Source organism: Columba livia, chromosome 5, assembly GCF_036013475.1.
Source record: "Columba livia isolate bColLiv1 breed racing homer chromosome 5, bColLiv1.pat.W.v2, whole genome shotgun sequence".
NCBI lineage: Eukaryota > Metazoa > Chordata > Aves > Columbiformes > Columbidae > Columba > Columba livia.
Window position 1 is genome coordinate 68,513,966 of NC_088606.1, and position 14,143 is coordinate 68,528,108.

At 61.2% G+C, this 14,143-nt stretch overlaps 1 protein-coding gene across 3 annotated transcripts; it reads right to left on the reverse strand.

The window, feature by feature from the left end:
- Positions 1–901: 901 nt before the first annotated feature.
- LOC102099037 (ras-related and estrogen-regulated growth inhibitor-like) lies at positions 902–9,301 on the reverse strand. Of its 3 annotated transcripts, none has more exons than XM_065065674.1 (4): positions 9,093–9,301; positions 4,292–4,348; positions 3,620–3,693; positions 902–3,051 (listed from the first exon to the last, which is right to left on the reverse strand). In XM_065065674.1, the coding sequence occupies exons 1-4, from the start codon at positions 9,187–9,189 to the stop codon at positions 2,569–2,571; spliced, it is 711 nt and encodes a 236-aa protein (XP_064921746.1). In that variant the 5' UTR covers positions 9,190–9,301; the 3' UTR covers positions 902–2,568. The 3 variants fall into 3 exon arrangements, with proteins under 3 accessions (XP_064921746.1, XP_005509911.2, XP_064921745.1); XM_005509854.4 differs by lacking the exon at positions 9,093–9,301 and adding an exon at positions 6,156–8,053; XM_065065673.1 differs by lacking the exon at positions 9,093–9,301 and adding an exon at positions 5,067–6,140.
- Between the last annotated feature and the right edge of the window lie 4,842 nt (positions 9,302–14,143).

Here is a 14,143-nt window from a genome sequence, read left to right on the forward strand (position 1 = left end):
CCCAGCGCCATCAGCTGCCACTCTGTGCAGAGGAAAGCAAGGCTTTCTTCTTCTTCGTGTTCCTCCTCCTCTGTCTCTGGAGCCAGGCAGAGCCCCCACCACAGGAATTTAAGATTGATGGGGTTGTTCCAGTGCATCACCCCCAAAGGCACCTTTAACCTCAGTCCCCATAGAGGAGCTGTCCCCACCAAGCCCTATCCCACCCCATAGACGTGGCACCCTCCAACCTGTGTACTTAAGGGAGATCCTCCCCCAGGAGAGCAAACAAAGCCTTTCAGTAATTAGCAATTAGCAGCCCTGACAAGCTCCCCCTGGCCCCTCTGAAAGCAGCTAAGCCTGATGCAAATGAAGTTTCTTGCTAATTATAGCAGGCGAGCAGGGCCAAGCGGCCTCGGCGAGGGGCTGCGGGGTGGGCAGCACCACACTGAGCTGCTGCCCAGGACCTCCCCCAGCTCCCAGTGCTATAAAAAAAGCCGCAAGGTTAATTCAGGACAGCAATCCCTGCTGTGCTGGGTGCTGCTCTGGTCCTGGAGTGCTGGAGGATGCTGGTCCCGGCAGCTGGCTCTGTGTTCTGCTCACAAGATGCTTCTCTCATTCATCACTTGGCATAATTAATGCCAGGTAACGTGGGTTTCTGCTGTGCCCAGCATTGCAGCACTGGCCTAGAGGCCAGCGAGGAAACACGGTCCCTTGGACAAGCGCTGGGGACAGCAAGAACTTAAGTGACGTGCTCATCACAGCGGGTCTTTGCAGCCTGCAAACCCCCGGCTGCCAGACCACAGAGTCCCAATGGGGAATGCCATAAAAAATACTAAATTAAAACAAACAAAGAAAACACCCAGCCCTGGCTTCCCCAGGCATGGCAGAACAACCCCGGCCCCGCAGGCAGGAGAGCATCACAGGCAGTGGCCAACACAGCTTTTATTGTCACAGGATGCAGCAGCAGACGATGCAACAGGTCACTACAGGGCGATGTGTGACACCGTGAGAGACTGAAACGTCAAATAATTGTCTCCAAGCTTTCTCCAAGCCCAAAATCAGACTGGGACCCTGCAGACACCGTGGGTCTCCCAGCACCTTCACCTCCAAGGGCACCGCAGCACCGTGCAGCGGGAGAGGAGGGACGTGCCCGCCACAACCCTGCTCCTGCCCGCGCTTCCTGCACTGACAAATCCTCAGCCCGCAGCGATTTCCCCTTTGGGGATGGGGAGCTTAGTGAGCAGACAAGGGGGTCCCTGCAAGGAGCGTCATTTGCACCTCCCGGTATCAGCCCCGTTGCATCCGCGCGTCTGAGCCGCAGGGCAAAGCGTGGGAAGCTGCCCGGGAATGCTGTTCCTGGGGACGCAGGAGCGGGATCAGAAATGCCATATGTGGGAGTTGCGTCCCCTCAGAGAGGAGCTGCCCTGAGCCACATGGACATGAGACACGGGGCAGAAACCCCGCGAAGCCCCGGGCACGGTGCCGCCAGGTGGGACGGAGCAGCCGCGTCTGCTGCCTTCACCACCCGTGCCAGTGTGTTATTTACAGGGTTGTTAAAGCAGAGCGTGCCAAGTGGCCTGAAAGGTTAAAAAATCAGTTTTTAGAAAAGCTGGGGATTAACAGGCTTTTTTTCCACCCCCCACTGTAAACGGATCTCTGGTTTGCCTTTAAACGTGCCCTCGGTGCCAGCCTGCGAGCAGCCGGACGGAGAACGGGGGCCCTGCAGCTGCCCTGCGGGCGGGGATGGGGGGCTTGGGGGGCTGCGGGGGGATGTGGGGGCCTGGGGGGTCTCTGGGGGCTGCAGGGGTCTGCTCCTCCACCAGCAGCTCCAGTTCACAAACCCAGGGTAAAACCAGGACAGAAACGCAGCCCCCGGCTCTGACAGATGGACGCTGGTGCCTGCGGGTGGACAAACGGGCTGGCCCGGCTCCTCAGGGCACCAGGCAGAGGCAGAGCGGGGACAGTCCCCGCCAACCCTGACCCACGCGTGGGGCGCCTGGGGCTCCGAGGGGCAGGACATGGGCAGCGACCACCCCTGGAACAGCTGGCCGGGCTGGAAGGGTCTGAGCAGCCTCTGCTGATCATGGGGGTTTGACCCCCAGCAGCACTGGGCTGCAGAAGTGACGGCTGTTGCCCCCAGGACAGGGCGGATGGTGACAGCTCAGGAGCCAGCGTGACCTGCAGGGTTCCCCCAGTGCCATGGGTGCACATTTTGGGGCACACACAGACCCAGCGAGTGTTCTGAGGGGGGTGGGAAACCCATACAGACATGTCTGTGTGGGGTCTGATCCCCACTGAGACTCTCCTGAGCCCGCATGGGTTGACCCAACAGCACCGCAGTCACCACGAGCCACCTTCACCAGCACGAGGAGGGAGCAAAGGGGTGAGACGGCCAAAGAACATCTACCTGCTGACACAAAGCCCATTTCCAGGAGCCTGCGGGCATTAAAAGGCTGTTGGACCCCGGTTCCCCCCTCCCCACCTCTGAACCTTCCAGCCCCAGCAGCTGCTCCTCCACCGAGATGGCCTCACAGCAGAACAACATGTCCCTCGGTCCCGGCTCGGCCGCCGCTCTCGTCCCCGTGTCCCTCACTCGGGGATGTAGTCCCTGAAGGAGTTAAAGCTGAGGCTCCGTCCCGCCGTGCTCAGCGTGGAGCTGCCCTGCATCTTGGGGATCTTCTCCATCAGCTTGGACACTGTCCTCCTCTTAAAGGAGCCCGGCGAGAAGTGTCCCTGTCTCATGAGCTCCTGGTAGAGGCTGTTGAACACCACCACGGTCTCCTCGTAGCTGTCCCGGGTGGAGATCTCGTAGAACGGGAGCTTCAAGGCTTTGGAGAGGTTTTCGCCGTCCTCCGTGGACACCATCCTGTCGAACTGCAGGTCCTTCTTGTTGGCCACGATGACGACGGGCGGCTGGTCGCCGCCGCTGCGCTTGGGGCTGGCATGGAGGTGGTTGATGAGGAAGCAGAGCCGCATCACCTCGTCGAAGCTGCAGCGGTCGGTCACCGAGTAGACCACGGCGAAGCCATCGCCCCACTTGATCTTCTCCTCTATCTGCAGGGAATCCTCCTCCTGCCGGGCAGACACGAGTGAGCCCCAACCTCCGCCCACCAGCACCCCGGTGCCACCAGAGAACCTCCCGAGGGACCCGTCACCCGGCCCGGGCGGGTTTGGTCCTCGTGCACAGCAGCGCAGGGTGCCCGGGGCAGGCTTGGTGGCTTGGGCAAAGCCACAGAATCGTATTTTTGTTGGAAAAGAACTTTAAGATCATCGAGTCCAACCATTAACCTAACACTGCCAAGTCCGCCTCGGAACCTCCTCATCTGCATGAAACATTTCATCTGTTAATCCCGTGCTTGAAGCCTGTACTCTTCAAAGCACAGCAGTCAGGAGAAAACACTTGGAAATACAACAGATAGAAAAAGATAACTTAGTAACGAACAGGTAAATATTGAGCTGAAGCGACACTGTAACTGATGTTAGAGAGACACAAACTCCCCAAAACATCCTGTTTCTGAGATAAACTCGTCTCAGTCGGTGTTTCGGGTGGAACAGATGAAGCTGGCGGAAGGGCAGGGCTTGTTGCGCTACCCCGCGGGGATGCCCCCGGTCATTCGCGTACAACAGCGCCGGAGCTCACCTGTCCCGCCGTGTCCAGGATCTCGAAATGCACCATCTCCCCGTCGATGACGGTCACGTGTCTGTAGATCATTTCTGGGGGAGGACAGACAGACAAGCACATGTGGCACGAGCCCCCAGGCAGCAGGTGACAACTCGGTGGCCTCAATACAAGCCGTGCAGGAGACATTGATTTCCGCCCACTGCAGCCCTGTGGCCTCCCCAGGGGTGTTTGTCACACCAAGTGTCCCCTCAGGCCCCCTCTGAACCATCAGAGAACCATGGACACTGCCCGGTGTCCCAGCGCAGCGGGGACAGCAGGAGCCGGGCAGAAGGACGCACAGCCAGCGAGCCGGGACACGTCAGCACGGATGGGACTTCAGTGCCCTAAACACCTCAAACCCCAATGCAAAAACCAAAAGAGACCCCAGAAGCCAGGGAGGTGCTGCCCTGGTGCCGGATTCCTCCTGCCCCCAAAAGCTGCCTCCGCATGCAGCGCCAGCGCCCACCCTGCTGATTTTGCCTTAACAAAAGAGCAGAGAAGACGAAAGGGCTGCGGGAGCCCGGGGGTGCCCTCGAGCAGGGAACCGGTGAGCCTGGGGCAGGGTCGGCTGTGCCGGGGGCGGCGCGGGGTCTCCGAGGTCTGGGCTGAGCCAGCGGCAGCCAAAGCAGCGAGGAAAAGGGCTTGACCTACCCAGGGTCGGGTCGTAGTCTCCGATGAATCTCCTGGTGATGAATCTGACGGTCAATGCTGTGAAAAAGCCACACCAAACGCAGTTAGGGCTGTCACACTGAACTGCAGGGACGGGGGGAGGCAGGAGGGACGAGCAGAACCTGCCCCAGCCCCGGGAAGGGCCCGTGCGGGGCCAGGAGGTGACACCCAGCAGGGACACTGCAAAAACAGCCCTGGGGACTTGGGGCTGGTGGCTTCGCCTCGGGGCTCCCCGCTTGCAAACCAGCCGTTGGTGACGTGCGTGAGCTGCTCTGGGACACCCGGGAGCCAGAAGTTTGCAGCCCCGGGTGGACACACTGCACGGCAAAACTCTGCAAAAGCCAACAGTGTTGCACGGCTGTTACTCTCTGTGCACCGAACACCAACATTTCATCTCGCTGCGGTGATGGATTCATTAATCAGCTTGGTCAGCTGTGCTGCAGAACTCGATTTCAGGAGACAGCGACCTCCACTGCGAGTTCACTTTAGCGATTAAGTTCTTTTTAAGGCTAATTTGTATATTTTCTCCCCCTAGAATCCTTCCCTGATTTTACACCGTTAATAGGAGTAATGCTATTGACTGATCCTTGGTTGGAGCCCGGCTCCCGGACAAACAGCCCCTGCGAAACCCTCCCTGCCCATCCGTCTGCTGGCACAGCGGCCCCACAGCAATCGCATCGTTTGGCTGGTTTTTCCTCATTGAAGGGCGAGGCAGGACCAGCCACAGCACGGACAATTAAACCTCTGATCCCATTACCGCATCTCCCTGCGCCAGAGCCCGGGAGACGCGGAGCCCACGTTCCAGCGGTGCTGGGCTGGGCGAGGTGTGCTGGGCTGGAGCAGACGGGCTGGGCTGCAGACGGGCTGCTCCGGGTGCGCAAGCTCTCTGGGGACTGCATGGAAAATAACCCAATTAAAAAATCAAAGAGACTCCTTAGAACTTTCCGTAAGGGGGAGCAAAGCTTTGCCACGGTGCAAGGTCTCTGTGCGGGTATTTCCAGCAATGGGGCTGTGGTGCAGCTGGGAAATGGCCAGGAATGGGAAACGGGTAAAAAGCAAAGGCTTTCTGAGTAATGGAGCAATTTGGAGGTGCCGAAAATCCTGCTGGTCTGATCGGGGCAGGGATGCAGCCAGAGAGAACCTGCCACTCCTGCTAATGGCACCGAGCTTTGCCAATTGTCCCCAACGCAGACCAAGGGCCACAAACCCACACCTATCCCAGCCCCCTGCTCCAGAGCCGGCACATGGGGAATGCCCCGGCACCGCAGCTGGACCAGCGTCCCCACGCCGGCACCCTGCGTGACAACAGGAGCCAAAGCACACGCCTGGTACTGCAGATGCACCGGCTCAAAGCAGAACTCTCCACGCGGTCCTTTGTACACAACATCTTCCCAGCACGGCTGCTCTAAAAGCGCATCAGCGATGCCCAGGTGTGATTTTCCGGCAGCGAAACCCGCGGCTGGGTGCTGCGGGAGCTGGGGAGCACGGCTAATGGAAGGGACGCCCAGCCCTTGGAGCTGTTTATGCCATTAATGGGCACGGACAGGCTGTGCAGGAGGGAGAGGCTGAGAGCCGGCTCGGAAAGGCAACAGGAGAGAGAAATTGGTGGAAAATGAGTGCAAACGGGGAAAACAGAGCCAGCCAGAGTGACGCAGGAGCAGAGCCTGGGAGGGACAGGATGGGGACGGGACGGGGACGGGATGGGGACGGGACGGGGACGGGATGGGGACGGGATGGGGACATTGCTGAGCAGGCGGCAGCGGGAGGGAGAGAATGGCAGGAGTGTGAAGGGAGAACGAACCCCACCAAACCCACCTCCCACCCGGGGCATCCACCACCCTCTCACCTTCCAAACCGCCTCTGAGTTCCCAACCCTGCCCGTCAGAGAAGGGATTTGACGGAACAAGCGTGTAACTCAGCAAAACTGCTCTGCGGAGATAACCAAGGATCCCGCAGGAGGCAAGCAGCAGCATCTTCAAGGAGATGACCACAATTATTAGGGGGAGAGCGAGACAAGTCGGGCTCGGTTTCTTGAAAGCACCTGATTGTGTGTCATACGTTAGGCAGCCGCCCAAAGCCAGAGCGCATGGTGCTGTACGAGACGAGGAGCCAATTAAATTGATTAAAAATTGGCCGGAGCGCAAGAATACAAGGGAAGCTGCCAATGGGCAGAAGTGGCTGCAGCACAACAGCGTCAGCACGGCCGTACAGCCTTATAAGGAGTATTTTTTTTCCCCATCTTGAACACAAGTAGCCTGGCAAAGGGCTGTCCTCGGAGAGCCCCGGAGCTCACGGGGTTCATTTCCTATTCGGTTTGGTCTCTAGGAATGGCTGCGGGTTGTTTCGGGGCGCGGGGTCACCCCCAGGGTCACACCGAGCCCACGTGCTGCCGTTGGTGCCGCTGTGTGACATCCCTGGGGCCGGCAGCGCCGTTCGTCTTGTGTCGGGAGCTGTAAGCAGAGCTCTCTGAAGTCCAGCCCAGTTCGCACTGGCCGGCAGCAACTGCAGAGACAGCAGATCATGCTGGATTGACAGCGTCCGGCAGGTGATTTACACAGCCCAGCCAAAGCTTTAAAGTACCGAGGGGGCTCACCCAAACTTGTCCGTGCTCGGAGAATCTGGGACCTCAGACCACCAGGTCTTGACGATTTACAAACCGCTCCAAAGAATCAAACCGTTGCTGAGAACCGCGGGGTTTTCCAGCCCTTTTGCTTGTTCACACCCCTCAGGTCCCCAGCCTGCCCTGGGGACCAGCACCCCCAGTTCACCCTGGGGACCAGCACCCCCAGCCCGCCCTGGGGATCAGCACCCCCACCCCCCCAGGCCCTGTGGGAGCTCCAGCGATGCTGCTGATGCTTTCGGCTCCTTCCTGTTGTATCCCAGGCAGGTTCCTCAGCCCAGACGCTCACATCCATCACCTGGGTGCATGTTCACCACCCCGGCAGGCAGGGAAAGTACTTGGAGGTGTCCCTGTCCCTGTCCCGTCTGGCGCCGGAGCCAGCAGCAGGGTCACAGCACCCAGGGAGGGTGACATGCTGTCCCTTTGCAGGCGAGGACATGTAGGACAGCACCCCAGGCGACAGAGACCTGCACCAGAGTGGCTGCCAGCCCGGGGACATTGCATGTCTGCCATTCCCGGGGGCTGCTCCGGCTCCCCGCTGCAAGAGCAAGGGATGCATTGCCTCCCCCTGCCCCCGTTTCATCATCTCTGTCATTGTCACAGCCCCCAAGACAGCCAAGCAGCCCCTGAAGGGCCTTGGCAGCCGTGGGGCTGCACCAACACAGAGCAGACCCTGCAGATCAGCCCGTGGGACACCCAGCCCTGTCACAGCAGCCACCGCGGGGCTACCGGGGCCAAACCGGCTGGAGGAACCGCTGGAGCCTCGGGGATGACCCGACCCCACGGAGGAGGCACAACGGCCCCTCGCTCACCCACAGGAGCGGCTCAAAGCCCCCGGCCCCGCTCTGCACGGGCTGGACTCGCTGGGGGGGAAGCGCGTCTGTTCGGGCCGGACGGGATCCGAGCCAAGCGCTTTGGATGCTCCGCACAACCCTCGCTGGCGGCTCCATCTGCTCGCAGGGACCGCGAGGCCAAACGCAGCACAAGGACCCCCCGGTGCTCCGGGTACACCCCATTCCTGTGCTCCTGCGTCCCAGTGCTGGGCCACTGATTGAGATCTGGGAGCCGCCCCCTTTAATTTAATCAAGGGAATGATGATTTTTCACTAGCGTCGGGCAGGCGGCTGGCTGCTTACTGGATATGGAAACGCAACTTCAAGGGCACTGACAGCCAAAGCTGCTGCACCAGAGGTGCCACCGCTGCAGTGCATTCACAGGTTGTGTCTTCCAGAGCAGCACGCCAGCGGGACATGGCCCTGTCCCCGAGGCCCCCGCAGCCCCGGCCGTGTCCCCACAAGCTCTGCGTGGATCGCTGCTCCCCTGCAATAAAAACAAGCTGGACCCGTGTGGACATGCACCTTTCCTTGTCCGCGACCCCACTCCGGGCACTCTGGGTGCTGCAGAACTGCAGCTGGGTGCTCACAGCCCGGGATGCAGGAGCAGGAAGGGGGAAGGATGATCCTGGGCTGGGGGGAAGATCATTCCTGGGAAGGGGGAAGGTCGATCCTGGGCAGGGCTATGGTGAAGGAGAGAGCTTGGGTGCTCCGGGCTCAGCATCCCAAGTCCTCAGCCCAGCAGATGGGGAGCACTGAGCAAAGTGCCGGGAAAGGGAGTTTTCCTAAAGGAAAAGCAAACCCAGCGCGGCAACACGGGGCTCTGCAAACCCCGCTCCCTTCACTGCAAACCAGCTGCAAACTCCAAGTGCCCAGTAGAGCACAAACCTGAGGCTCAGCCTTCGGTGCTGAACGCTCCCACGGTCACCAGCGTCCCCCCCTGACCCGCAGCCCGGGGCTCGCTGCACAGACAGAGGTGGATTTGGCTCAGAAACCCCCTCGGGACCAGCCCAAGGCTGCAAAGCGCCCACGGGGAAAGCTCGAGGGGGGAAACTCGGTGCCCTGAGACTGAGCGGGCTCGGGGGTCCCCTGGACGGTGCTGCCACTGCCCCCGAGAAACTCCTTCCCCATGCCGGCTCCTGAACCAGCCCCAGCCCCGGCTGCACCCCGGGGGGCTCGACCCCCTTCCCGGGGAAAGAGACCCGGGGTGCGGGGGAATGCGGGGCGAAGCGGGGGGATGCTGGGGGGTGCCGGGGGATGCCAGAAGGATGAGGGGGGATGCCGGAGGACCCCGGAGGGATGCGGGGGGATGCCGGGGACCCCCGTCCTACCTGTCTTGCCCACGGCGCTCTGCCCCAGCACGACGAGGCGCAGGGTGCGGGCCGGGCTCAGGCTGACGGAGCGGCGCAGGGGCCGCGGGAAGCTCATCCCGGAGCGGGGCCGGGGCTCGGGGCTCGGGGCTCGGGGCTCCGGGCTCCGCGCTCCCCGCTCCGCCGGGCGCTGCCGCCGCGGGCTCCGCCCCGGGGCCGGTCTGGGCTCAGCCCCGGCTCGGTGCGGGCGGGTCCCGGCTGCCGCCCACCTCTTCCTCCTGCTCCTCCTCCTCCGCCCCGCGGAGCCGCTGCCCCCGGGGTCGGGCAGCCCTAGCCGGGCGGCTCGGGCATCGTGCCTCAGTTTCCCCGCACGCCGGCGGCTCCGGGTGGGAGAGCTGCTCCGCTGGAAGGGGACAACAGATGACAGGACAAGGGGCAATGGGTACAAACTGCAACACAGGAGGTTCCACTTGAATTTGAGAAGCAACTTGTTGGGGGTGAGGGTGGCAGAGCCTGGCCCAGGCTGCCCAGGGGGGTTGTGGAGTCTCCTTCTCTGCAGACATTCCAACCCACCTGGACACCTTCCTGTGTAACCTCATCTGGGTGTTCCTGCTCCATGGGGGGATTGCACTGGAGGAGCTTTCCAGGGCCCTTCAGCCCCTGACATCCTGGGATTCTGCGAAGGGGGAGAGCAGAGAAGTGCACCAGCCCCCCAGGCTGGGAAACACGGCCAGGTGCTGCCCCCCCCCAGCCCTGCAGGAAATCACCACTTCATCTTCAGCCACTTGTGTGTGCCAGACAAGTTAATAAAGACAAGTTAATAAAGACCCGAGAGGCTGGCCCAGCCGCGGCCGTGCCCCCCGGCCCACCCTGCAGGGCAGTGCGGCCCCTGCCAGCCCGGCAGCCCCAGCTCTGCACGGCCGGGGTGCACAGACCCAGCCCTCGCCTCGGCTGCAGCAAGGGAAGGAGCAAATCCTGGCTCTGCACCCATCAGCAACCAAAGTCCGGTCGGTATCAAAGACCCAAGACTGCACACCAGGCCTGGAGCCAACCTTTGCACGTGCTTTGGTGCGGCAGCACTGCAAGTTGTTGAACAACAGCATACAGGCACATTGAGAGCAAAGGGTTGTGTGTGTCTACACAAGCGTGTGCACAGTGCTGGGAAGAGGGGAAAACACCTGCAACATCTTCATTGTCTTCAGCAAACTCTGGGACACAGCTTGTCCGTGTGGCACGGATGCGCGGGTGACACCAGCACCGCGAAGCCCGGCAGATGAGCCCCGAGGGAGGGAGCGGAGCGGGGGGTTCTGCCTCTTCTCCGCAGGCCTGAGTGACGTTCCTGGCACAGCTCTGACCATCTCGGGTGACTTTGCTCGCAGCAGAGCACAAACCTTCCGGCTGCCCTGGATGGTGCTCACGGTAACGTGAAACCCGCCTGATATTTATAGAGCGTATCACGTGTGGAAAGCAAACATCCCTGATACCCGCAGGGGACATCGCACAGCTCTGCTGCACAGAGGGACCCGGGACACACCAGGGGCTGGGGGACACAGAGGGGTGTCCTGGGGGAGCACACAGACCTCACCCCGAAATCCATCCCGCCATGGTGAGCTGGCGTGCGTGTCCCTCGCGTGTGTGTCTGCACCAGCCTCTCGTGACATCCGTGTCCCTGCGCCGCTCCGCCAAAGCCAACAGGGACACACGTTCCCGGCTTGTGACATCTGGAGCCCAGCAGACACCAGCGAGAGCAAGAAACCTCCGATTTCAGGACAAAATCCGGTTCCCAGCTGGGGAACGGGGGTGGGGGTGGCAAGAAAAAGAAGCCTCCGTTATGTTCCCTTCCTATTTTTAGCCCGATTTCCTAAGGAAATGAGATGTCTGCAATCAAGGCCTCTGTCTTGCCTGTCCCTCTTGAATACCAGTTGTGAATGCATCGCCCAGTTTCAGCCAAATCTGACAGCGAGGGAGAAGCTGCAGAGAGAGTTCTTTTCCTGCAGGTTTTGTGGCAGAAAACACCCCAATCTCGTAGAAAAATCAGCGTTCGCGCTTTGGGAGGCAGGGACCAGCCGGCAGGGACCCAGGGCTGCTCCCACGCTGTTCAGTCCCCGGCAGAGCGGCAGGACTGCTCTGCTCCCCCACCTCTCGCTCCCCACCCCGACACCTCTACCTGCCCCAACTTTCCCTGCACCGAGGGGCACGGGTGTGAGGTGGGATCCATGCGTCTCCCCCGTGTGTATCCAGCGCCGGTGCCGACACGGCCCCGTGTTTCCTGGGGACCTTTCTGCTGGGCGACAACAGAAACACAACTTTATCACCTGGAATCGCTGACTAAGCCACCTCCAGCCCAGCCGCGCGCCAGCCAGGTGAGAGGAGGTGCAGCACAAATTGTTTTCTGTTGAAATATTTGTGGTTGGGCTATTTTGTACTTGCCACTGTTTAAAGATGTGGAGCCTGCACCGGGAAAGGAGCCAAAGGCACCTGTGAGTCACGTCCCTGCAAACAGCAATCCAGCAGAAATAAGCAGTTGTCCTAAAGCAGAACCAAACCACGTCCAGCTGTAGATTCGGACCACAGGAGCCCAAAACCACAGCCCAGACTAAATCCCTGCCTGGTCATGGGGTATTTTGAGAGCTGCCAAAAAAGCCTGAACTTTGCTGCTTCTGAAAGAAAGAGAAGTGTTTGTTTTTATTTAGAAAAAGATTAAATGAAAGCCGGGCCCTTCTCCGTCTGTTAGGAGATCTGAAGGTACGGGATGCTGCAAGATCTATGCAAAAACCAACTTGATTCTGAGCTGACTTGTGAGCCTGCACCCTCTTTCCAGCGCTGACCGAGGGTTGGCAAAGCTCTGCTCCCACAACGTTAACTCCCGCCCTGAGCACCCTCTCGAAGGGCTCAGACCCCCCGCTTCCAACTCGTGCAGCACATTGAATCGTCCCTCGCTGGTGACGGCACAAGCACTGCTCCTGCCGGACAGCCCCGCACGGCAACGCTCCGCTGCGAGAGCTGACAGTGGACGGGGCCGTCAGGGAACGCTCTCCAAGGACACAACCAAACCCTGCCGCCCATCAATAAACACATTTCTGGTTGCTATAGCAAAGGCAACGTGCAATTCAGAAGTGCTCAGACTCCAGGGCCCTCTCCTCTCCCCCCTGTGGCTCCGCAGACCTGCTCCCCGCTCGCCCCAAGCCCCGGTTCGGTCCGGCCACACGGGGCTGCGGTGGAGCCGGCAGCAAGGATGTGCATCCCAAACGCTGCTCCCGGCTTCTATAGATAGGGAGGGCAATAACAGCAGAAAGGCACCTCCAGCCCCCTCGGCCACCGGGACCATGGGGAAGCGGTTCCCTTTCTCTTCTTAATGAGGAGCTCTTCATTGGGACAAAAGAGACAAGAAAACCTCTAGCGCAAGAGAAATCGAACCAATGCAGCCTCCTGGTGTTCTGTTCTGCCTGTTCCGGATTTCTAACCGCTAAAGCGTATTGCGACGTGCAGCCAAAACGTGTCCAGAACACGCTGAGAAAATAAATCTGGCTCCACGTAGAGTTCAAAGATGCCTTTGCAAAGCTGACAGGGAAAGAAACCACAGAGGGGCACATTAACAGCATTTCCCTTCCACCCAGAGGCCCGAACGGCATTTCCTAATTGCTTTTCAAGCTGCCGTGTCCCTCCAGCAGGACAAACGGCGGCTGTCCCCACGGCAGAGCAGGGCCACGCTGAGCAGGTCTCTATCCCAAGTCAGTAAATCCCTTTGCTCCCAGAGGGAGTTCTGTGTGCTCGTGCTCCCGTGCAGCAGCCGGGCACGGCGCAGGACGGGCACCGGCCCTCGCCACGGCCGCCGCGCTTCGTCAGGCTGCGCAAATAATGGAGTCCCACGGCAGGAAGCCTTCCCGCTGCCGCAAACGGCTTTGCTTGCCACGCTTGTTTTAGAACGCAGAACAGCTTGCCGAGGGAAGGGAGAGGAACCCCATCACGTAGGTAATGTAAAACTTGTCCAGACGGAGCTGTGGAGTCGCCCCGCAGAGAGCTGACCCCTGCGCGCCGTTCCCCGGCGGTCACGACGATGATCTGATCGCTGTGAGGACGCAAACCCCGGATCCGAGCTGCAGACCTCGCTCCGAGCAGCCGTGCAGCTGCATCCCGCTGGAGGGGCTGCAAGAACAGCACCAACGCCCCAAACCTCCCTGCAAACCAGCTCCTGCAGGCATCTGCATCTGGTGGGGGAAAGCCAACAACCCAAAAACCCCACGAACCACAGCCAGAATTGAGTGAAGGTGCCACGGTCCATCGCTCACAGGGCGAGGACGAGGTCAGGGCTGCGCTGACATTCAGCAGCGTGTTCCCTTTGCTGCCGCAGCACACTGTTAATTAGTGCTCAGCTAATCAGCTCCCAGAGCAGCGCTGGCAGCTGCCGACAGCTCCGTCCAGCGAGAAAACAACGCGGCCTTATTGCGGGAAATGTCAGCACTGAAAGGCCCTTGTCCCCGCGTGGGGCTCGGAGCGGAGCCCCAGAAACACCCCAAGGAACCAGAGACAAACCAGAACCAGCGATGGCATTGCAGGCAGGAGTGGGCGCTGGAGCCGGGTCTGGCCCCGCACGGGGCTTTGCGGACAGGAGCGGGCGCCGGATCCGGCCCCGCATAGGGCTTTGCAGTCAGGAGCGGGCGCTGGAGCCAGATCCGGCCCCGCACGGGGCTTTGCGGGCAGGAGCGGGCGCTGGAGCCGGATCTGGCCCCGCACGGGGCTTTGCGGGCAGGAGCGGGCGCTGGAGCCGGATCCAGCCCCGCACGGGGCTTTGTGGGCAGGAGCGGGCGCTGGAGCCGGATCTGGCCCCGCACGGGGCTCTGCGGGCAGGAGCGGGCGCTGGAGCCGTGTCCAGCCCCGCACGGAGCTTTGCGGGCAGGAGCGGGTGCCGGAGCCGGGTCTGGCCCCGCACGGGGCTTTGCGGGCAGGAGCGGGCGCTGGAGCCGGATCCGGCCCTGCACGGGGCTCTGCGGGCAGGAGTGGGCGCTGGAGCCGGATCTGGCCCCGCACGGGGCTCTGCGGGCAGGAGCGGGCACTGGAGCCGTGTCCAGCCC